The 24,569-nt window shown below is 49.8% G+C and overlaps 1 protein-coding gene across 5 annotated transcripts in view; it reads right to left on the bottom strand.

Moving 5' to 3' along the window:
• Nucleotides 1–7,089: 7,089 nt before the first annotated feature.
• GPAT4 (glycerol-3-phosphate acyltransferase 4) overlaps nt 7,090–24,569 on the bottom strand; it is a 38,088-nt gene continuing 20,608 nt past the window's right edge. For 4 of the 5 annotated variants that reach the window (XM_036011569.1, XM_036011570.1, XM_028526495.2 and 1 more), the window contains 11 exons: nt 20,837–20,906; nt 20,374–20,674; nt 19,550–19,624; nt 18,691–18,780; nt 18,418–18,511; nt 17,696–17,811; nt 16,777–16,832; nt 16,160–16,245; nt 12,933–13,061; nt 12,768–12,847; nt 9,903–10,903 (listed from right to left, as the gene is read on the bottom strand). In XM_036011569.1, coding sequence (XP_035867462.1) covers nt 10,795–10,903; nt 12,768–12,847; nt 12,933–13,061; nt 16,160–16,245; nt 16,777–16,832; nt 17,696–17,811; nt 18,418–18,511; nt 18,691–18,780; nt 19,550–19,624; nt 20,374–20,674; nt 20,837–20,906 — 1,206 coding nt within the window. In that variant the 3' untranslated portion in view covers nt 9,903–10,794. Of the gene's footprint in view, nt 10,904–12,767; nt 12,848–12,932; nt 13,062–16,159; nt 16,246–16,776; nt 16,833–17,695; nt 17,812–18,417; nt 18,512–18,690; nt 18,781–19,549; nt 19,625–20,373; nt 20,675–20,836; nt 20,907–24,569 lie in introns of all 5 variants that reach the window. The other variant, XM_028526491.2, reaches the window with a different exon arrangement.

The following is a 24,569-nucleotide window of genomic DNA, read 5'->3' on the forward strand; positions in this document are numbered from 1 at the left end:
TGTGACTGCGGGTCAGCGTCCCTGGGTAGAGCCAACACGCCGCAGCCAGATACTTTCTGAGGCCGCTCCCCAAGCTGGCGTGAGGACCGCATGGAGACACACAGATTCCCGGCGCCATTCCCGGAGATTCCCATTCGGTTGGGCAGGGTGAGGCCCGGAAGGTGCCTGGTTAATCAGTGCCCCAGAGCACTGGGAGTGGACAGGTTTGCCAAACAGTGATTTGCAGAAGCCCAGTTCAATTTAAATCTAGAGCTGTTCCTAAAGACATTCATTGGGTCCTGCAGCTTTTCCTTCTTCCCCAAGTGACAAAGGTTCCAAAGTCAGGGGACGTAGGTTACAGGGGTGGAACAAGGCGGCAAAGGTCTGGATCTTCCTCCCAGTGAAGGAGGGAGTGAGGGCAAGCCCTTCAGGGTTCCCACTGCCACTCAGCATTAGCCCGGGGCTGTGGCACCTGTGGGCAGGTCTAACATAATCACATTTCCAGGAGCTCTTGGGAGAGACCCTGCTCCGACGAATTTGCTAAATCACTGCTGCTAGGTCCTGGAAAAGAAAGCAACGCTGGGCTTGCGGGTCTTGTACTAGTACTGTTTGGCCGGGACTATCACATGCCAAGACAGAAACTGCCGGGGCAGAGCGGCTGTGCCCACGCTGCAGGGTGACTGTATAGCACAGTGCACGGCTCCGTGAGTGGCAGCTTCCACCCTGAGGGAGGCTGCAGTGTGCTTCTGCGGGTTGGCTTGCCTGGCACCGGTCCTTGCCTTCCTCTGGTAATGCTACCCAGACTTGTCTAAGGAGAAACAACCCTTTTGCCATGTTTGGTGGATCCAGTGTGGGCCGGCTGACCCCACCCCCAGATCCAGGCATAGATGAGTGACACAGTCCTAGGCTGATCAGTGAATGCCTCCTCTCTGGTCATGTGATACATTCATTCAGGGATGGGTCCAGGCTCAATTCCAGCTGGTGAGCCAAGGATCCCGGTTGTTCCTACTCAGCAGCACCTCTCTTACCTCTCCACCCGGAGCTCTTTTTGGCTGCCGCAGCCATCTTGCCACTGTGAGGGGCACCTGCGGGAGAAGGAAGCCAATGGGAAGAAAGTAGATCTGAGGGAGGGAGGGAGAGCAGGACTGAATGGGCATCACTGTTTCAGGTCCAGTCTCAGCCAGGCCCGATCTACCCCAGCCATTTCAGAAGACAATAACACCTTTTTTGTCTTGAGTCTGACTGAGTTGGGTTTCTATAATTCATAATAGAAAGAACACAAATAAAGTAAAAATATATACCTCATGCATCTGAGGTTTAAAAATAACCACTTTGTTGTTTGCTTATAAATAAGCCGGCCCTGTCAGGGAGCCCACCACAGGGGGACCCCTGGGGGAGGGGCGCTCCCCTAGGTTAGAATTCTCCAGTGTTCTTCCCCTTGCCTTGCAACCGTGACCTCAGAGCTGGAACCTGCCCCTTCTCTCTCTTCATTCCCCAGCTCTCCACCCTCAGCTCAGGTGGACAGGTTATAGTGGACTACCCTTAGTGACGGACAGGGACTGGATTAAATGATTCCTCCTATCCCCAGTGTTTATTACCGTATTTTGCCTTGTATAATACACACCCAATGTTTTTGTGTGCACTATACACTGGATTATTATACCCATTATTATATCCATGGTATAGAATCATTGTACCCATGTATAATGCACATCCTTATTTTTCCCTAAAAAATTTGGGCGAAAAAGTGCGCCTTATACATGGCAAATACAGTAGTCCCGATTCTTGGTCAAAGTCCTGACATGAGCAGCACCTGGGTCCCCAGGGGAGTGACGCTGCAGTGCCCTGGAGGGTCTGGAACCCAGGATCGCCTGGTCTGTCCGCCCCACTCGGAGGGGTGGGGAAAGCCTCAAGAGTCCACAGACCCGGAAGAGCCTTGGGCTGGAGCGACTGCACCCCTGGCCCCTCTGTCAGCTCCCTGCGCTGCTCTGAGAAGAGTCTGGCATGGGGCTGGCTCCTTCATGCCATTTAAGCCATGCTGCGCCTACAGAGGCCCCAGGCTGCAGCTGCTCCGATCCGATCTGGTTACCACCTACAGGTCTAGGGGTTTCCTACCCTAAGGTCTTGCTTGGGGCATCCCCACTTGTCCCATGCTCCTCTGCCAGCACCCCTCCAATGCTATTTGGTATTCTTTAGAGCAGTAAGCCAAAGAATGGCCCTTCCTTAGCGGCCAACAGCCTTGGGTGCAAACTGGCGGAGACCCTGACTGCACAGGTAGGAAGACGGCTTCCAGTGAGAAGCAGGGGTGGGGTGCGGCTGACCTCCAGACGCTGGTGTGCAGGTCTACCGAGGTGTCCTCATCAGTAATAACCCCCTGGGACAGGACACAAATGGACCACATTCTTTTAGGTATTTCTTTGCTGCTGTTTCTTCTAGGGGGAAGGCACCTGACCCCGAAGAGGGACAATAGCGTTGGAAGTGTGTGTGCAGGGGGGTTGGTCTCCCTGCATGTAGAACACTCGCCTGCCTCCCCCACCGCCTGCTGCCAACCCAGAGGGCAGGCATTCAAAAGCCCCTCATTAGGCCTCTCTTTGCAGGCAAACAAATATCATTAATCTTGGTAAAGTGAGTGAAAGCACATTCACCTGTCCAAGCAAGAGAATTAATGCTGTGTCAATAGGAAATTAGTGTTTACCTCTGGCCTTTACCTCTCCCCTTTGCTATGGAAAGCCCAGCCCAAATGTACAACCATAGTCAGAGGAGAGAAAAATACCCCCCTCCCCATATACAGGCGCAGGCCTGGGGGTGGGGAACTGGGGATGGGATGCCGGGGCACAGGGGCGGCCCTGGTGCAGGGAGAGGACAGGGGCCATCCCAGGCCTCAGACAAGGTGAGTGACGACAGCAGAGCCTCGGGTCAGAGGTTCTCATTGGACTGTGAGCCCTAGGGAGACATGCGCCCCCACCACACGTGGTCACACAAAGGTGACAGGAGACCCCCTTTTCTTTCCAGATGCTCTTTCCACGACCTCTCAGGGCAGGCCAGCAGTGCACGCACAGAGCTGCACAGGCTGAGGGCGACGACGTCCCTGACACGGGCTGCTGTCCATCCAGCGCCCGCTGAGTGCCAGGCGCCGTGTGCGACGACCAACAGGCATTCTCTACAAACCCTGCAGGGCACATATCCTGCCTTTTCCTCAGATAAAGGAGACACTGCAATGCAGAAAATTTCAATAGGTTGGCTCACGGCCATACACAGGGAGGAGGTGGATTTGAACCCAGCCTGGCCCCACAGCCATACACTTCCACACGAGGTAGGATCAGCACGAGAGGTCAAGTGTAAAGACAGGAAGTCTCCGAGAAAGCCCTTCTGAGTCATTCTCCGCTCCCCTCCACCCACCCGGAATGACTCCCAGGGGGAGAAGGTCAGGGAGAGGCAGGGCTGGGCCGGCTAACTCAGAATGGGAGGGTGTGTGCGTGCCTGTGTGTCCCAGGAAAAGAAACCAAACAGGCCGATAAGGTCTCTTGTTTCCAGAGCAAAGCACCAATTAAACACAAGGCAGATGTGAGCAAATAAAGCTGTGGCGTCTAGAGAGAAAATCAATACTAGATTATATGTCCTAGCCCAATCACATACCAATTAATACAGAGCGGGTGGGGCTGAAGGCTGGGGGCAGGTGAGTCCGGCCTGAGAGCAGGCACTGACCCGCCTGCCCCCAGCTTCCCCACAGTTCAGGCCCTCCTCCGGTCGGGGGCTGCAGGCGCTGCCTCAAAGGGCCAGTGCCTGAGCTCTCTGGGGGAAACCTGTGTGAACGGCGAAGCGTGGGGGAAAGAGGATAAAAGGAGCTTCACCTCAGTCATGTTGGCAGCGGGGAGCTGAAGGCAGAAGGACGAGGTGGGCGAGGTGGGCTTTGGGAGGTTGGTACTCACTGGAAAGGAACAGACAACTCAGGCCAGACGGACAGGCTGCTTGATATTTAATTTACTGCAGAAAAAAAAAAAAGCAAGGAGCTTGCTTTTAGAAAGTGACAAAAAATTAGGCAAAAATGGGGAAACTGGGGGAAAACATTCTACCCCTGAGATATGATACGGGAGCCTTTGGCTATTCTGTTCATGTCTTATTTAATTCAGAAAGTACAGCCAAGAAGTTAATAACTAATTTTCAAGAGGCGTGATAACACGCCCACAGGACGGGGTGGCCATGGGGATGGAGTGGCCCAGAACCTTCCATGGTAGGGCTTCAGCCTCGTCACTCAGGTGGCAGGGATGAGGCACTATGGCACGCAGCCTCCTGCCAACAGGTACCAGGTTGAGCGGGCCTGTGACTCGGGAGGTGGCTCTGCATCAGCAGGATTAGTCAGAAGCGCCCTAGTCCAGGGACAGGAAGCCTGGCTGAGGGAGCGAGGGCCCACACGGTCCAGGACAAGCACGCCCTTCCTCCAGAATTCCCAATACTCTCGGGGAAAGGGGACACGATGCTGTTCGGGAAGCCGAGAACAAAAGTGGAAGCAAAGGTGCCAAATCAGTGACAAGAAGGGCACCCGCTTCTGTGTTTTTCCCACGGGAAGCCCCTCTGGCCAGTGTCCCTCCGGTGCCCTGCCTGCACCCGGACGCCCGCCCCGGGCGCGGAGGCCCTTCTCAGGCAGGAGCTCTGTGGGCCAAGGACTGTTGCATGCCAAAGAAAAACGAAATTTGCTAGCCGAATATTTTTTAGACATTTTGCAAGATGCACGGCCTCCCTGACAATTTTTAATGTACTAACTGCCTGGTCCAGTGAGCTGATTAATTGGTGCTGGAGAGATCAATAAAAAACAGAAAATTAAAACAATTTTAAAGTGATTAAGTAGTTTAACACCTGTCTCCCGTCACGTCAGCGCAGGAAGAAAAATAAAGCAGGTGTCGAAGGGGCCTCCTGAAGCAAGAGAAAACAGCGCCTGCCTTAGAGAAATGACAAATCACAGCTGGTGGATCAATCTGAGTGCAAGCAGCCCTTCCTGGGCCCACTGCGGGAGCAGCAGGAAGCAGGGACCCCGAGATGCTGGGCGCCTCCCCTGGCCACTCCTGGAGAGCTGCTCCTCAAGCCAGGGAGGCAAGTGTGTGTCCAGACCCTGCAAACAGAGTGGGAGGGAGCAAGGTGAACCGAAGAACATCTTGGCCTAGAAGTCTCGATGGGATCAGATGGGAGAGCATCAGCTAACCTTCTTCTGACCTCATTTGCAGCCATTCGGAGCTGAGTCTGCAATATGTGGAGGGGCTCACATGCAATGAAAATGCACTTTGGGAGCTGTGGGGCCACTAGAAGGAAATAGTCATAGCTCTCTAGAATCATCTGGTCTTCCGTTCTGGAAGCTTCAGGTCTCCACCCTTACTCCCAGGGGAGACAGAGCCTCTCAGCCTCCACCTTCCCTCAGCCTCCTGCAGCCTGGCTACACCTACAGGTGTTGCAGCACCGGCTGGATGATGGCCCGAATGCCCTTTAGCCTCTCTTGCGGCAGCCTCACTCCCCTTGCTCCACCCCTCCACCAGCAACTACCATGAAAGCTGCACAGCCAGTCACTCCTTTCCCACAGTTTCATGTACTTGACTCAGAATCACTGGAAGTGAACTCACAGAGTGCAAGAAACTCTAACTAAGATGATTCCAACTTCCCTGCCAAAGGGCTAACAAAGTAGAATGAACAGGGGCAGGGCAAGTGACATGAGGGAGAACTAACAAAGGCTCAAGGTAAAGCCCCACGTGAAACATTTCACGAAAGTCTCCTCTTGAACCTTGTAAGTGGACTTGAATTTTGCATGGGTAAAGTGCAGATCTACTTAATGTGACTCATGTTTTAGAAAGCTGTGCTGTCTTGTGGCTTCCCTGCCTGGGCACACTGCTACACCACGCTGGGGTGGTGGTGGGGCTCAAGCCTTAGGTGCAAGGTCTCCATGGGAAAAAAGCTCTCCGTGGGTCCTCGACCCACTTGCTGCACACTGGGACAGAGTGAGCCGAGCTCCAGAAAACCCGTTAACACTCACCTGCTGGGCAGGCAATCACGAGTTTGCTTTCGGCTCTCCAGCTTCCTGTTGCCCTTCCAGGCCCCCTGATGCAGCAGCTTTCACCCCCAAGATGGGGACAGAAAAGGAACTCCACAGAAACCCGGCAGCAGGTCTAAAACACTGCATTTTAAAATGCATTTAAACATTAAATAACATGAAATGTTGGACATCAAAGCCTCTCAGCTGGACTTACTAGCAGTCCCCACTTGGAAAGCCCTCCTGTCACCCTAGATATGAATGGAAGTCATCGGCGGTGGCCTGAAAAAGGGCAGGGCCAAGGAGAAGGGGTTCCCACTCGCGTTGGCTTTCATAAATATTTTAATAGCCAGAGCTTTCCCTCTCTCAGACTTCCCTCTGGGAGTTCTGCTTCTGTAGCTACTGCTGGGCCACTCCGTATTCAGGTGTGGGGCCCTATCAGTCTCAATGAAAAGGCGTCAAAACCTTTACAGCCAATTTTGTGCCAATGACAGTCTCACAAAAAAGATTTCCAATCGGAGGCTGTTGGCTTGCTTCTTAAAATAATCCATACGGCCGAATTTCCACATGACAAAGCATAGTCCATCTCTTGGCATTTCCTGCCCCAGGATGCCCCTTTGGTGACTTGGTCAGGACGGTTAAAGGCCCTGCAGTCCCACCTGTCTCACAGATCCCAAATGTCTGTTTGCCCAAGGCGCCATCACCAGGGTGCACCTCCTGCGGGGGGAGGGCTGACCAGTGGACCCATCTACTGTCCAGGTAAGGCACGTGCCACGCGGAAGGCAACTGACGAGGCGGAGGCGGAGGGGCAGCCTGGGAACCTCACCCCTCTCCGAAGCAAACACAAAGTTCTTGACACGGCGCCCTCAGGCCTGCTGCCGCTCCCGGTAGAGCACGCCTCAGACTGACGGAGATAAAGTTTCCCGGGGTCCAAGTTCCAAACTCGGCTGTTTTGTTTCTGTTAAAATGCAATTGTTTTTCTCTGGAGTGTGCGGTGACTGCTCAGCGTCAGGAAGATGTATGAAAACCTCCACTTCAATTCAGCATCCCTTTTCTCCCAGACAAACACGGTCGGATTTTAATAAATCAAAGAGCCACACTGTTTAATAAAAATTTATTGACTTACAAGTGATTATTTATCAAAAGACCATTAATAGCCGGTACTGAAATGATGTGTTACTGGGTGGTGCTGGGAGACTAATAGGAAATCAATGCAGCCGGCCAGCCAGAATGCATATGAGAAGCCCACCCCCCGACAGCTAGCGCAATTTCACCAGCAAAATACACCAGACGCTACCCCTGGTGCAATGAAAAGTTCCCCTTTTTTATTTATCGTTTACAAATGAAATGATCAATACTTTTAATCTAGAGCAAAATTTATTAACTTTCCCATCGGAGAGAGACATATTGACTCGGGGAGAGGGGTGTTAGTGCAGCGGAAGATGGATGGCTGGATGGTCGTCTCTTAGCCTGTCCTGGAGTCGGTGTGCGTGCAGCTGCCCTTTCGGCCCCACGGTGCCAGGGCAACTGGAGAAACCGAGTCTGGCCACTCCAGACGCACAGCAGGCAGGTGGGGACCTCCGACACAGGGGGCTCTCGTGCATCGGGAACCGTGGGAAGCACAACTCCCCAGACCATTGAGTTTTGGGTCAATTCCAGGAAGGAAATGGCTGGATCTTTAGTCCCAGAAGACTTCCACAGAGCCACAGAGCTCACCACAGTAGGGTGCTGCTGGGCAGGGCTGATGCTGGGGGCTGCCCGAGCACCCGTCCCTAGGCCGGCCTGGGCGCTCGGGGCTCTGCGGAGTGCTGCCTGCCGACAGCCTCCCATCAAGCTGCTTTTAATCTGTGAAGGGCAGCAGCAGGGAATGGGGTCTGACACAGTGGGGAGCCAAGTTCCAAAGTTGTTTATACGATGTCACAAGGATGTCATCTCGAACTGCTCCATCAAGCTTAGTGTGCTGAGCGCTGGCCTGGCCGACAGCCCTCTACTGTGCTTCCGCTGCCCGGGGAATTTTACTAGCCTTTTTAAAGGGCCTTCTCTCACTGGTTGGAAAAAAAAATCTCATGTGTGAGTGGGAAAAGTCTTTCCAGGATCCACAATCAAACCCACCGCTGCCCAGTCACCTAGAACTCCAGGGACGCTGCTGCACGTGCGGGACACCCACTTGAGGAACTGAGTTTCACTAGCCCCCGTGTTTTGAAGGCAGCAAATTGTTTCAAACTGACTTCTCTTATTTCTGAACCCTGATGACTGGAGAGCTTAAAGCCAAAGTTTGAACTATGGGTTTAAAGCATACAGAAATTGCAGAGATGAGAAGGGCTCAGTTGCGGATGAAGAGTCACAAATTAAGTTGCAACAACAAAGATGTGTGACAGGCTTGGAAGTGGCATTCGAGGCTGGCCAGGGTAACGCCACTAACCAATGTCCCTTGGCTTTACTCTGAGAACATCCTTGTCACTGCTGGGATCACGAGAGTGAACGTACTTTGTGTCTTACATGCTTCTGTTGCTACCCCTCAGTGCCTTGAAGTCTTACCCCACACCAGGTATTCTGACCCAGGTAACCCGGGGCCCGCAGTGTCGCCATTGAGGTGACAGCACGGTCTGATGTGTCCGCAAGCTTGTGCCAAGCACTGAATTAGAATTTTACGGAGATTTTCTGGGGGGCTGTCATTCATGTCCCCTCCTCACTTAGTGAAAGAGGAAAATAACCGTTGCTTTGTCTCCACGATGCTTCTCTACAGAGCAGTGACCCTAAACCAGGTGGCTGTAATCGTGTTATGTCGTCAGCAGAAAAGTTTGTTGGACAGGATGTGAGAAACATAAAAATATTAAATACCTATGAAAATCCTAAAATAAATGTACTAATCAATAGGCAGCTTTTTTTTTTTAGGGGAAGTATAAAAAGGGACCTTGGTCTTCAAAATCAACTTTTAAAGATCATCCTAGACAGCTTGGAAACACTGTAAATACTCCTTCTTATAAAGGCTGGTAATCCCTGTTTAATCTTGAATACTTTGTAAAACAGTTCATAAGAGGCTGTTCTTACAGTCACAATAGTGTTTTTATTTGAGAGGAAAGTTTTCACTGGTTAGCAGGCCGGAGGAAATGGAAGCTATGGGGGGGGAGGGGGGGCGCAGGCAGCAGGAAGGCAGGAGGCAGGAGGGAGGGGGCAGGACAAAGCGCTGCCCCAGCGGGAGCCTCAGGGAGCCGGGCTTCCTTCCCACACTCCCTGGTCATGGCCCAGGAGTGGCCTTGTTGAGGTGGCACCACGGCTGTGCCAAGTCCTGCAAGGTGTGCCGACTGTGCCGTGCGGACTGAGGGGAGGGACGGGGGAGGAGAGATGGACAAACGGTAGAGGTGAGGCAGCTCTCTTCTGAGGAACCCAAACTGGGGGACCCTAGCAGCAAGAAGCTACAGTGGCTTGGCTTCAGACCTGCCTTCAGTGACTGTAGGTGGGCGCAGGCGGCCACGGGATCTGGTTTCCCCTGGCTGTGTGGGCCCCTGGCGCACCACACGCCCGTGGCCAGTCCTGTCCCGCATGCACCCTTCCAGGGTCTCAGCTCCTGCCGTGCCAGCGTTCCCCTGTGGGTTTCCCGTCCTTTCAGATGGCCCCTGCCACCTTGCACTCTCCCCCCAAATTCAAAGAATGGTGCCCCACCACACACCTCTGGCCCACGGCTCCCATCCGTGCAGAAATCCACATCTCCATCATGCTGGGGATTCTACATGTACGAGGCAGCCAAGCAAACGTTGATATGAGTGCTTCACCTTCTCCTGAACAATACTATTCCTCATAAGTCAATTAGACACCTTCCAGCCCTGGGGTTACTTTCTGTAACTTTGATAAGACACTCACTGCTTCGGGCCACATCTAGGGGAGGCAGAGTGAAGGGAAAACCCCTCTCGTGGTTCACCGTCAAAGACAACTTTATTACTCACAAAGCCACTCCGCCCGGCAGCAGCGCGCCCCGGCAGCCGCGAGGAGCCCAGACCCCGTCCTGCCCGGGGCCGCACTGGGAACGCCGAGCTCCGCTGTCCTCCACGAGGGTAGCGCTTCCATCCCCACAACAACCCTGTGAGGTAGGTATCGCCGCCTTCCCCTCCTGATCCAGGTCACAGATGGGGAAACTGAGGCACATGTTAATGAAGAGCAAGTCACATGGGAGTCTGAGGTGACCACTGGAGCTGGAACAGGAAATGACTCCTGGTGCCCACCACAAACTCGTCACAGGTCCGTCCTGCCTCCTGCCCTCCCCTTTGGTGAGGAGTCAGAACTTCCCTTGGCCGAAGGCCCCTGCAGACAAGTTTCTCTGTAGCGAGCCGGCAGAGCTCCAAAGCCGGGGCGATGCTCAGGCCGGCGGGCCACACTGCCTCGCAGTGCTTCTCCTCGCGAGCAGGCAGCCCTCCCCCAGCCAAGTCCCTGGCACGTGGGCATCTGTAACAGACTAACAAACATCTTACTGGCCGGAGTATGGACCGTGACTGATTCTTCCCAACCACGCAGCCCCGTGTGTGCACAGGTGGAGAGCTGACTTTAATGGCATTCCTCCAACGGACTCATTGGAAAAGAAACGAGAAGTCATCTCGTCCGGACACCCCGAAGTGCCCACTTCGAACAGCAAGCCCAGGGATCCGGGCAGCTCTGAAGAAGCTGGCGTCCCGGGACCCAGAGCAGCCTGCAGGCCGGAGTCTGGAAAGAGTGCGCAGTGGGGGGCGGCGGCGAGGACTCCGGCTGGCCCCGTGGCAGGATTCGGGCACGGCGGCTCCAGCAGCGTGAGGCACGGGCTCCGGACCGGCTCAGGACCGGCTCCTGTCCTCATGGTTCCCAACAATCATCTTGCTGTACAGCTTCTGCTGCTCCTCCTTGAACGCGTCCTTCACCTTCTCCCTCTTCAGGCCACCGTCCCTGTGAGAGAAAGGCTGTGTGTAAGAGCGAACAAAACTTCCCGTCTACCCACACACCACAGCCAGATGCTCCCTGTAGCTCCAACCTAAGAAAAACCTGCCAGAAACAGAGGTCCTCCATGGTCTCCCACCAGGATGAGCCCAGGGGCCAGCCCCGGACTCCCGGAGCCCACCCTTCCTATCTCGAGACTCTCACTCCTGCCTGGGGTCAGAATACACTGCTCGTACTCAAGGGCCTCTGATTGCTTAGACCTGCCAAGGAGTTTAAAATTCTTTCTTCTTCAACATTTGTCCTCACCTTACAAAAGGTAAAGGAGGTGTTCTGGCATTATGAAAAGTGAAGCAAGCTTTAAGAAATACTGAAACTTACAATACTTGGTAAATTGGACCTGAGAAAGAAAATCTGTAAAGTTCAGACCCGAGGATTTCCCAAATTCACGCACACAGCAAACACAAGGGGAAATACACGTTCCTACTTGAATCCTGGCACCTCCCTCCATCTTCCCGAATGAATCCTCCACACTTGGACTTGCTCCCATCTGTCACCCCAACTCTTTGCCTACGTCCTAGAATTATCACTATCTTCAATGACTGATGAAAATCCACACCCACTTTCCATCTTTCTCACCCCCCGCCTTCTGTGCTACGGAGGTGTCAGTGGTGGAAAAGTCTGTGATGAAGCCCCTTTGCTGGGCGGACCTCACACTGGAAGACCCGGCACCCGCCACGCCCTTCCAGACCCGCAGCAGGGGCACCCTTTCAAAGCGGCTCCCTTTCAAAGCGGCTCCCTGGTTGTCACGAGGCCTCAGGCAGAGGGAAGGGCAGCAGTGGACAGACACTAGCTAGTTCCACGAGCCTGTCAGACCTGCGTTCAAAATCTGGCCCCGGGCTTTATTCTGTGACTTTGAAAAGCACCTCACGTCTCTGAGTTTCAGTCTGCCACCTGAAAAGTGGGAGTAAAAATGTTCAAACTTCAGGGACTCACTCTGAGGATGAAATGAGATCACCACATACAGCACCAGTATAGTATAGTGTCATCGTGACTGAGGGCTATGCTATGACTTAAGAAGCTGCAGGTCAGTTTAAAATGTGAATTTCCACACCTTCCCCACAAAGCCCACTTCAGTCTAATGCCCTCTAAAGCTGACCATTGTGCTTAGCCCTAAGGGACCCTAGGATGCTGGAACCGTGTCCCCGAGCTAGCATTCGTCCCACCCCCCTCCTGTAACTGCAGTGTAATTGTCTCCTTCTAGCATGAGGGTCTGCAAACTACGACCATGGGCCAAATCCGTCCGGCACCTTTCTGTAAATGAAGTTTTCCCGGAACACATGAGTTCACATGTGTATGTGCTGGCTCTGTGTTTGCCTTATCCTACAATGGCAGAGTTAAGCAGATGCAGCAAGACATGCCACAAGGCCCAGTGTCTAGAAGGTTTACTAACTCTACAGAAAATGTTGGCCATTCCTGCTCCAGTAGGTAGCACTCTAAATGCAAACACAGAAACTCTGGTCTTTATCTAAAGATGACTCAGTTTTGCCAAATACATGTGATCAGAGAGCCCAGTACCCCTGTGAGGTTTCCAGCCCAGCATCAGGCAAGGACAGCTTGGGTGCCCTGGCAGACTGGTCCAAACCCCAGAGAGGCTCAGTTCAGCTCCATGTTGCCCGAGACCAAGCTAACAGCAGGCACTTCTGAGCTGGAACTAGCAGAGAGCGGCCAAACTGCCCCCTCTCCAGGGCTGGTGAGCATCTTTCTCTAAACCAGGGAGAGGGGGAGTCTCTGAAACTGGGGTCAACAATTTAGCACTTCCTTCAGAAATTCACGTTCTCCTCGACTCGGCCCATCAGATCTGGCTTTGACTCACCACAGCAGGTCCACGAGTCCTCCCTGTCTGGCAATGGCGGATTTCACCCTATTCGCAAACTGGACGGCATCTTCATCCGTCTGTAAGAAAGTGAATGAGACCACTTCACCCAGGCTCATGGTCAAGCAGAGCCAAGGGAAGACCTCTGCAAGCTGGGGTACCCACCTCTCTGGTCATGGGGGGCAGGTACCAGACACTGCAGACAATGGCCCAGCTGGTCATCATTCGCAGCAGGTACGTCACCATTCCATATTTGCTGCTGTTGAAGAAGGCATCACCGAACTGAGGGTCGTACTGAAAAACAGCAGGAAGCTGATGGTAAGAAGTCAGCAGCTCTAACAATGAATGCACCCCCTGGGGCAGTGTCAGTAACAGAAAGAGACCTCCAGCCCGCTCTGGGAACATTTCTAAAGTAACCTACGCCCGGGCAGTTCTGGCCTCTGGGAACATTAGCCTCCTCTGACCCATCCAAGATCCCGCTGCAAGTCCTTGGGGAAGACGGCCTTCCTCAAACAGGTGTCCCTCCTCTTTGATTAGTTTCCTATCTCGCTCCCTTGTTGGTACATATAGGTTACTATTTAAGTTTTCAAGCACATCCAAAAACAGTGAATAGGCTAATATACTCCCATAAACCCATTCCCCAGATTCCACAATTACCAACATTTCGCCATACTCACCTCATCTATCCCCTTCCCCTCTTACACACCCTACCGCTTCATGCTTTTCACTCATCAGTACATGTACCTCCACCAAATAAAAACATTTTCCTACCTACCAACCTTTAAATATCATTTCTAGTGCCTCAAACAGAAAACAATCAGAGCGCTTATGATATGCTTCTGTAATTACGCTTCTGACAAAACCAACCACCTGTTTAAGCAGGAAGCTCTGCTCTGATTAAACCCAGTGCGGGTGACTGAGTGGACACACAGCCGGCGAGGCACCTCCTCACCAGATATTTTCGTTTGCTAATGACTCTAATGGAGGCAAGAGCTGTACCTCAATGGCACTTTGTGGGAAGTGTGGCCAAAGCTGTGACCCTCATTCTCACAAAACAGAAGAATAAATTAAGCGGCAGGTAAGCATGGATGGAGAGGCCCCGGCCAAAGCGTCATGAGACTGCTATCAGATGCCTGAAAGGCTGTCATCACAAGCCATTGGACTGACTTTGTGTGATTATAAAACCTAGCTAGGACCAGAGGTGAAAAAAAATCTAAGACCACGGAATTGCCAGGTCTAAGGCCATGGAAGGCCATGGAAATCTAAGGCCGTGGACAGGGCCCCGGCCCGGGGGGGCTGCAGAGCAGCACGGGCGGGAGGCTGTGTGGGCGCCCCTCGCGCTCGAGGCAGCGGGACGTCTGGGCTGTGGGATCTCGTTGGCTTTTCAAGCCTGAGTTTTCTACCTCTCAGAACAGGAACTGGATCTTCATGCCTAGCTGAGAAACTGACTACTGAAACGAAGACATTTAGATTTAATTACAGAAACTAAGAAATTTAGATGTAACTACAGAAGGCTTAATGACCTCACATTATAACACCAAAAGGAAATAAAGGAGAAGAATGAGTTTTAAACAGAAGCTAATGTGTATGATTTGAACAAAGAAAGTGTTCTATTTTGTAAAGCACTATATAAATTAAAAAGTGTGGTATGTTGTCAGAGGGTGAGAGTCCTTTGTTTAGGGCTAATTCTGTACTCCATGCTGGGCAGACCCTACAGACAGAAAAACAAGGCAAAAAGCTCAAAACAACAATAAACTGCTCAAAATCGATGACAATTTTGGTGGAAATGTAGTAAGAGTCATGAAATTGCTAAGGTTAGCCAAGGTTTGTTACCAAGAACATCATAAAAACTAGAAAGTATCTGTGGAGCAGTTCTCAATCTTATGTGGGCTTTCATTTGTGAATGGGAAGAAATTATATGTAAAATTTACATGCCTTTTCCTTTGCAGAGGAGTCAAAACCGCCCAAGGGCCTAGGTTCCAAAACCGGCGAAGACCACTGCTCCAGAGCAGGGCTCGCACAGTGTGGCTCCTGCCGCAGCATCAGCGGCACCCAGGAGTGGGTCAGAAACGCAAGCCCGGGCACCCACATTTTCACAACCCGTCCAGGGGATGCTGATGTAGCTAAGATCCGAGAGCCAATGTTGTGGAGTGAGCAAGATGGCCTCTCCAGTAGTTTGTGTCTGATAAACACACATGGGGAAGCACTGGACTCGCAGTACGTTAAGATGCAGGATGGTGTGCACGTGGCAGAAACGCCACTCCCCACTCCTGCACCCACAGTGACACGGCTCACGGACTGTTTTCTTTCTTGCTGTTCCCACACACGGCATCAGAGCATCCCCCACAAATCCCTCGAGCACCCTGACCCCTGGGTTAGTTACCCTGCACCCACTATTCACTGGCCATCCCTGCCCTGGTGCTTTGCCCACCTGGTAAAAGGGGAGGGGCTGGTAAGCCTTTGCTCAACTAAGAGGAGCACCGCCCCCTCCCAACCTCCCGCTGTACCAGCTGTGCTGGCAAAATGAAAATACGAAGTATTTCTACAGAATGCTCTGCAGATAACAAACAGACCCTTGCATAAGTATGGTGACTAAATTCTAAGCACAGCTCAAATTTACTCACTGTTTTACCCTGATTTCAGTCTAAATACTTTACATACTGACCATAGCCTGCGCTCTTTAGAAGTAATAATGTAACAGCAAACTTTTAGAAATAATACTATGTATTTATAAAACAGATGAATGTGAAGGGGCAGATGGAAGGAGGACAAGAAAAAAGGGAAACTGACTGGCTAACTGAATCCATCTCTCTAGGTGAGTTTGAACAGTTAGAAGCACAATTTCCTAAAAGGTGGAGGGATAGACTAGACAAGCTCCTAAGATCCATTTCACTTGTATAGGGGTCCTCGGCACACAGAAGAGATCACGGCCCAAATCAGTGGACCTGTTTCTTCCTTCGGTCCTAAGGACACATCTGCACCCATCCGGCAAATACACAAATCCAGCTGGGCAGCCACACACCCCACTCCCTGCATAGGCCACCTCTCCAGGTGAACACCTGACATTCCAGCTAGGGTTATGAAGACAGAGGAAATAAGTGGGGGGAAATGTACAAAGCTCAAAAGCGTTTTCCACTTCCTAAATCTGCTGGGGGTGGGAAGGTGTGGGTTGGAATCTGGCTGTTCCAAGTTTCAATACTCTGAGTTCTTTCTAACAGGTTGCGAACAATGTTATATTCTCCTAAGCACTTAACCCGGCCCAGCCCTAGGCTGCTCTGCTGGAGAGGATCCACCCGCTGATGGTGACACCAGCTCCTTCCTCTGTCTTCTCTTGCTGCATCCAGTTCGTGGCAGTGGCCACAACGACCAATGTACCCTCAGAGGTCTTGTACCTTGATAGCAACTGGGTAAACCGTGGCTCCAATTTCAAAACTTCCCTTTTTGAACATCATCACTGATGTATTATTGATGCAGGTTCCTAAAATGCAGGAGAGAATAAAATGCTATTTCTTTTGGTCCTTTATCCCAGAGACAAGGAGTTTAAGGACTGAATATAATAATGATTCTAATGATTCTTCAAACAGAATAAATCTGTCGTCTCTCTAGCTTATGAATGAACTTATCAGAGATGAACAAAATATTCATCTACTTCCCATTCCCTTATTATAGGGTCACATTCCTGATTCACATGCGCCAGCCTAGACAAAAGGCCAGAGACACCCAGCAGACTTAGCAGGTTTTAGCAGGAACTCCACAGGAAGCTCAAAGAGCCTTTCAGCAACACTAGGAAAGGGATTCCTGTGTTGAGGAAGTTCACACTATGGCACTTAGTCCAAATTCTAAATTTCTGTGGGTTTTAGTCCCACAACCAATCTAAAGGCACCTAACATCATCCAGTGAAAACAGACAAGCCCAGCAAAGGCTGAGGGACTTGGCTGAGGCCACGTCGGAGCCCCCATCCCGCACGGCCTTCCCCACAGAAGCTCTGTGGTGGCCAACGCCTTCTTACCCTCTGGGAAGATGAGGATAGGCAGCTTGCTTTTATCCTGCACGTGCTCACTCAGTCTTCAGAAGAGAAAAGTAAAACAAAGGGTCAGACAGTGTTATGTCCATTAGTACCAAAATGCATTTATAAATAACCCACATAGATGTGACATTTGATGTTGCATAAAAACAAGTGCACAGATATGACCCTGCCTTCTATAACCCCAGAATCTGAATCTCACAAAAATAAAACTTGAAAGGATAGGGAAGATCAGCTGACTACTAGTTAATTCACACAGTTACCCAATCAAGTACTGATGTTTGTGGACAGAAGACACTGCTCAGACTTGGAACTATCCGCAGGACACACCTGCCCAGGGCCTTGCGAAGAGCACCCTTAATAAACACCTGCTACCAAACTTCCTAACGGCCTTGCTGGGCTGCGTGTAAAGTCACCCACTTCACACTCTGTGCTTGAGAGACGCAGCAACGGGACTTCGACGGCAGGTGCCTTTGTTCCTACGGAAGGGGGCCTCGGCTGCGTCTGGGTTCCTCTCAGTAATACCGCTACGCTTACGCCATCACTTGCACGATTTATCCTTCTTTTCAGGCTTGGAGACAAAGCAGCACTTTGTTACACTGCCCTAAGTTTGTTTTTATTTGTGATATGAATTGATTTTGAGATTTCAAACAGCATTAAAAGTACATGTTGTTTATTACAATGGGTACAAGAAATAAAGGTTTAGAAACACTACTAACTTGGTAAATAATATTAGTGTTTCTATACCTTTCATGTTCCATGTCTTAGAAAAAATATCTTTATTGTGAAAGCAGTATAGGCTCAGTGTACAAGACACTATAATTTCACTGTGGAAGGATAACTACCTCTTAAATGCATGCTTTCCCTGTAACTGGTCAAATAGAATTGCATTGTGTCGACTTACCTTTTAGCCACCAGGTGGCGATCTTTCACCTCAGAGCGCTCAAACCAGATGTGAGGGCAGGCCTTCACCACTGCTCTCTGAATCACACCCATGAGTCCCCCGTGTGCTTGACCCACCTAATCTCAGACAAAGGAGTAACTGGTAGTGAAGCCATCCTCACACAAATCCCCTTCACTGTGGAGAAAGGCCCAGCTCCCACAAGATAAGCACCCCAACCTCTCACACTATTGCTAACCACAGGTTTCTCACTATTAAGAAGCCATGAATCTTAAATTTATCTTTTTAATTGGTGATACCAGAGATGTATAATTAAAAACATGGTTGAAAATCCTAAAACAAAATAATGAAGCTGAACAGTACCGTGTGTAAAAATGTTCTCCCCGCCGCCCCGCCCTGGGCAGATTCTCCAATGCCACTGAACCCAGCCCTTTCAAATCCTCCCTCATCTTCACCCCTTTCCAGGTCACCTAAACATCCAAAGTCTAATCTCCAACCAAACTTTCAGTCACTCTGCTCAGAATATTTGCTATTCAAGTCCCATGGGGTTCTCAAAAGCACCAGAAACAAAGGCAAAAATCTAGGTTGGGGACCACACATAAAAACATGTGTATCTGTTTACACCCTTAAGAGCGAGCCCAGTGCAGGGCCCAGAAGCCTCTCAGCCCTGACCAGCCTCTAAAGCAAGAAGCCTTGCCCAAGAAAGCAACAGAAAGGAGTCTTACCATGGCATAATAGCCATCACTGGCCAAAATGATGACGTCGATGGGAGAGGTATGATTGGCCACACAGATGCCACCGTTTCTAGGTCTGTTTTTCCTGTTTGGGACGTATGCAAAGCAACAAAAATTCATGTGAAACAATTAGTCTGAACTCACCCCTCACCTCAGCGTCATTGACTCTAACTGAAAAGAACGAGCCTGGCTGGCCGGTGGCAGCTGGGTCCCGTTTGCCAGCGCTACTGCCCGCTGGCAGTGTACCGTACCAAGTGGCCTCACCTGTCGTGGTAGGTAATGATGGCTGTCAGGGCGCGCACGCAGATCCGGTAACACATTAGGTGAACATGTTTACTCATGAACTCCTTAAACCTGCAACGACAGGACAAAGATTTTTGGTTTTATTTTACGTGTTAGGAAGAAAGGAAAAGTTGCTGACTCCAACAATTTAACAATCACAGCCTACAGTCCTTTATGTCTGCAAAGTATTTTCATAAATATTAGTGTATATGGTAAAATCCTGGAATTTATTAGCATTTTTATGCCCACATGAGGAAACAAAGAAATGAGAACTGCTTAAATTCACATAAGTAAATGGGTTTAAACCTCACAGCTTTGGAATTTCCTGCACAGCTGAGTCTACTAGATTCCTTCCCCCTCTAGTCTACACCTACAGGCGAGGCAAGGCAAAGGCAGAGTCGAATCTCCTAACTGGCCTGGGCAGAAGAGATGTTGGCCTGCTCCAGTATTTCCCAGAAGGAGATTTCTCCTTCACAGAACAAATAAAGAAGCCCTACCTACATTTCTTATTCTCTTACCAATTTGTCAACACATGTTGAATGCTCAACACTAAACAACATGCTGTAAAATCTGCTAGCTGTGGACTGTCGAGTTTTGTGGTTTCTCCTTTCTGTCTTTAAAAATGGGAAGTGTGAGAGGGCTGGAGGCCAAAATGAACAGTCACAGATCAAGGTTGGTAAAAAAACAAGACTTCAGTGCCGATGCCATTGTAATCACTGGGTTAATTTATCATTGGGTTAAGGTTCTGTGGTTTGGCTGCGCCCCGAGAAGTGGCCTGGCCTTCAGTATCAGAGCCACCACTGCAGAACCCTTCAGACAGGGACACTCCCACGCTACTCACCTCCCGTTGGGCAAGTATCCCACCATGGTTGTGCCCACCACCAGAAGGCTAATCCCTGTGAAAGCGAGAGCTATCCTGTAATAAGAAGACAAGTTAAAACACAGCAAACAAATCCTTGCACTAGGTATAGAACTGACTGTGTGAAAATAAAAATGGGCATCATGAAACCACCCCCAAGACCTGATGACCCAGAACCTAGAGTTCCAGCTAGAAATGCATGCAGGCCTATCAGAACCAGAGATCATTCTGACTACAAACTAATAGCCACTATGGATCTGGCTCTCAGATGACACTATCTCCCCTTAGGCATCAGGCAGCTGCTTGCTGTGCTGCCCTCAGGCACCTGCTGTCCTACCCTGCCCCTTGGCTTTAAACTCTGGCAGAAGCACAGCTTCTCTGTGGAGCAACAGGAAATAGAGCCTGAAGGTACCAGCATCCGGCAGGGCATACTGAGAAAGCGATGGGCGCAGCAAGACCGAGAGATCAATGCTGCCTCTGTACTGGAGTAGGAGAGAGTTAGCCCTGCCCAGGGGGGAGCGGCCGGAAAGTACAACATGTCTCCTGTCCCTGTGTTTAGTCCATCTAGACAAGCAATTTGTCTTCAGAAACCTGACCATCTCTGTCTGACACAAAGAGAAGCCAGGGCCTTTACAGGACAACCACCAGTGTGCCCTTTCAAGGGTCAGAGGGACTGACTGATGAAAGGATCATACTCTCCCTCCTAAAATGGGAAAACACAGCAGGGAGACACAGGTAGGCAGATCATGCAAGGGGCTTAGGCAGCAGCAGCTCAAGCCCTTTGTCCCCTCGGGCCCTGCCCTCACCTGAGAGGCAGCAGGAAGCAGTACCGAATCAGCACACCTAAGCCCCATAAGACAGTGAGCCGGAGGCTGATATACTGGAAGTTGTAATTGGTCCTGCTCAGCAGGTTCCAGGACTCCAGCTCCTCTGCTGAGAATCTCTTTGTCACCTCATCATCCATAATGGTTTCCATTCCTTTCCGGCAAAAGTAGAAAATGTCAGAGAGCTCAAACTCTGGAGTATTATCCAGAGCCTTACTGCTGCCACTTCGACGAATTTCTTTGATCTCTTCTTCTAGTGAAGTGGGATCTTTTGCAATAATTCCTGCAAAAGAGAACACCCTGTCAATCTGGAAGAAAACGTGGTGAACATACCCAGAGCACACAGCCCACCTTTGATACAGAGAAGAGTCTGTGTGTAATTAAAAGCATTCAGAAACATATTTCAAGTGAACCTTCTAGGGTAAGGGTCAAGACCCAGGCTTACCATTGGTATAGGGCTTGTAGAGTTGGTGGTTCTTCTCTTTGGCTCCTCTCTCCATTCTCAAGGTCGCCCACTGTAGGGGGGTGTAAACAGTAAGAGTTAAGAATGAACACCTCCATTTCCATCCTGTGAAAGCCTCAAGCCCTGTCACCTGAGGTCAGCCTGTAGCCAAGCACACACCCATCCTTAAAGTGAACTCAAAGCTCCTCCTAGAGCAGTGCCCCTCCTTGATAACTAAGACCAAGAGTTAAGTCGCCTACAGTCATCAGCTGGAGACTAAGGAGCACAGGCAAGCCTCTAGCTTCTCACTACCTAACTCTGTCTCCGGTTCCTGAAGGAACTGCCCAGCTGACATTATGTGGACCTCACCTGCAGTTACTACCAAACAGCAGCAATTCATGAACAGTAAAATCAAGCTTCCTTTTAGCTACTACCTGCCACCTGATGCGGCCTACCTCCCAAATTAGTCCAAGAAAGAGACAATTTTTAGTAAAGGGTTTAAATAATATATATATATCTGGACTGTCCAATACCTCTGAGTACCTTTTTAACAGGAGAACTCTAGTTTATATAGAAAGGCCCAAGGGGCTCTGTGTTACAGGGGGAAAAAAAGCATTAGGGAAAAAAGAGCACTATTTGCAAGATTTAAAAAAGTCTAGGTTCAAATCCCAAGTTTGACACTTATGTCCCTTAAGTAACTCATTCCAACACTCTGAATGTTAGTCTTTTCTATCTACAAAGTAAAATAATAATGTGTTAACTTCCTACATCACGAGGTCACTTAGAGTCATGAAATTTTGTGTGACAGAACTTGGGCAATTGCATAAAACTCTAACTACAATCCTGGCTGATACGGCTCAGTGGACTGAGTGCTGGCCTGTGACCTGAAAGGTCGCTGGTTGATTCCTGGTCAGGACACGTCTGGGTTGTGAGTTCCATCTCCAGTTGGGCGTGTGTGAGAGGCAACCAATCAAACCCTCTCTTTCTTCTTCCCTTACCCTCTCTCTAAAAATAAATAAAACCTTTAAGGAAAAAAGAGAGAAGCTCTAGAGCTTCCCTTCCTTCATTAAAATCCTTTTAATTAGAGAGAGAGAGTCAGAGGCTGGGTCTCTCCCACTATTAAATAATGAGAGGTGAAAGCGTAACCTTGTTCACTACATACTGGAATACGTTATCACCAAATAGGAAGCTGTGTCCATGGTGATCAAAGAAATAGAACAGATATATTAAAGGGGGTCTTGACAAACTTCTGTTTCATTATGCAAGGTGGGAAAGAACCCTATCATTCACGACATAGCAAAATCCACATGGACCAAAGCATTTGGTGTGGACTTTTCTGGCACAGCCTGAAGTTATGAGCAAGATTGCTTTACATGGTCTAGCAGAGCCAAAAGCAGGACACAGGTTTAAACAGTAATCTGACCTCATCTGGAAATTTCTCCAAACTCCACTGTCTTAAAACAAAACAAAACAAACAAACCAGAAGGCTTACAGAGTCACCCACTCAAAGGAAGGTCTATGGCAGGAAAACTCATATATACCCATTTTCTATGTCAGATATTTAGCCATTGATGTCTTCTGGCTCTATGCATGGATAATCTTCCCTAGAAGAAAATGTAAATATAACTCCTAAAATGGAGGAAGGTGAATTTCATCTGGGAATTTACCTAGGGAAGGGGTGAATACGGGGCTAGAGAGCTCACAAGAAGCCTGGCATACAGACCCGTCACTCAACCCGAGTGTGGGGCTTTCCATTCTGGCCGAGACTCAGCGTTAGTGTTACAAGCGTAGTCAGAATCAGAAAACAGCACGCCATCAGAACTGGTTCTGAACTGACAGTTCTGATGCTTGGATTGGGATGCAATAGGCGGGTAATGTATGCCATCAGGCCTCACAAGCGCTAGAATTTATGCCTGTGAGGGTGGCTTCCCTGTGCAAAATTTCCGATGGCTGTGGCTTTCTGTTTTCACTGGAAAGGTACTGCTTAAATGAAGTTCTACGTCTCCTATCTCCGTGTGTGACAAAGCTCTGTCACAAACGTCCCCTTACCTTTGGGCTTTGTACTTCTAGCTTTACCTTTTGAATTTCGGGTACATTACAAAATGCTTCTGTGTTTAGGAAAGAACTGTCCAGTCACAAGGGTAGGAGAAAAGAGGGCAGGGCTGGAGGACCCCGGCTGTGAGCGGGGAACAGCCTGTGAAGGCACGGCTGGGTTGCTCACCCTGGTCGGAGGACTGAGTGACGGAGGACTGAGTGACGGGGTGCTGCACACCAGCAACGTCTGACGACTGTACGACTGGTTCTCTGTGCTGTCACTTTAAGTACAGTGCTCCGATATCCAGAATAAAACTGAGAATCCTAGGTTCAGCGTTCATTCCCCTATAACCCTCCTCTCACATACCCTGGGAGATGCCATTTACTATACTGTCAGTATGATTACGAAACTATTCCCTTTTCAGCTTCTACCAGACAGAGAACTAATCACGTGATTAAGGACTAACAGTATGAGCAACAATAATCTCAGCACAAACATCTTTGCAATCGACTTCCATTGCACTTCCCCATGAACTAACTAGATATACCCAAGAATCAGGCCCTTAAAAAAAGTCCAGTTCCCATCAACCACAATCTTCTATGATCCAGGCAAAAGCTGAATCTTTTAACAACTCTCTTTTCTCTCCTTGCTTCAGCTATAACCTCTAAGTAGTTACTGCCAAATCCATAAATCCTGACTTCACTGAAGAGCCAACCTCACATTCCAGTCCCTGGCTGACCATCTCCACACCAAGTCCAACCAGCCCTCACCACCCAGCAGGCTGAGATTTAAAGGCAGTGTACTTTCTTCCAACCCGCAGTGCGCACCCCTCCCTCTGGCCTTCCTCCTCTGGTGCTGGGATCACTATCACGCTGCCATCCAAGCTTTCAGACTTCCCATCTGTCAGCAACTCCTATCAATCTCCCCTGGAACTGACCGTCTTTTACAGCGGCTTCGCCTGTCATGCTCCTGCCTTATTTCACTGGCTGCTTCTTTTGCCTACACTACTAATGCAACAGCTCGAAAGAGAGCTGTAACTTGTTTCCTCCAATCAGTCCAAACATATGCTGCCAGCCTGACCATGTCACTCCTTTGCTCAAAATCCTTCAATGGCTTCTCAATGCCTAAGGAAATATTTGGCTTTACAGTCTACCTCATTCCCTCCATGCACCCAATGTTTTTGCTCTACAGAACTACGTACTACCTCTAAACAAGACTGTATCTTCTCATCTGCATTTCTAAAGTGATTTTTCTGAGATCCAGTTAAATGCCAGCTCTTACATGAACTGGTATCTGCCCAATTCCTGCAGTCAGAATTAATCTTTGGCTATTTTAACCAGCACCACATCGTGAATCAGTTATGGAAACATGTATCTGTTGTTCCAACTAGACTATAAATATCTTGAGGGGTAGTAGCCAGAAACTATCCATGTTTGCATTCCAGCAGAAAAAGTGCCTTGCACTTAATAGGCAGTCAATAAGGGTTACATTTAATTAACCAACACAAGGTCCATATGAAAAGATAACCCCCAAATGATAAAACCTAAAACTACTTCCAAATCACCTTCTCCATCACAACCACATTCTCTTCTTGATTTCATCCTGTAAGCTACTCAGAGGTATGTTAAAATCACCCTTCTCATGGGGGCAGGAAGGACATGTCTGATTAAAATTACCTCTTTCACTTATAATCGTATGATG

Source organism: Phyllostomus discolor, chromosome 11 (genome assembly GCF_004126475.2).
Source record: "Phyllostomus discolor isolate MPI-MPIP mPhyDis1 chromosome 11, mPhyDis1.pri.v3, whole genome shotgun sequence".
Taxonomy (NCBI): Eukaryota; Metazoa; Chordata; class Mammalia; order Chiroptera; family Phyllostomidae; genus Phyllostomus; species Phyllostomus discolor.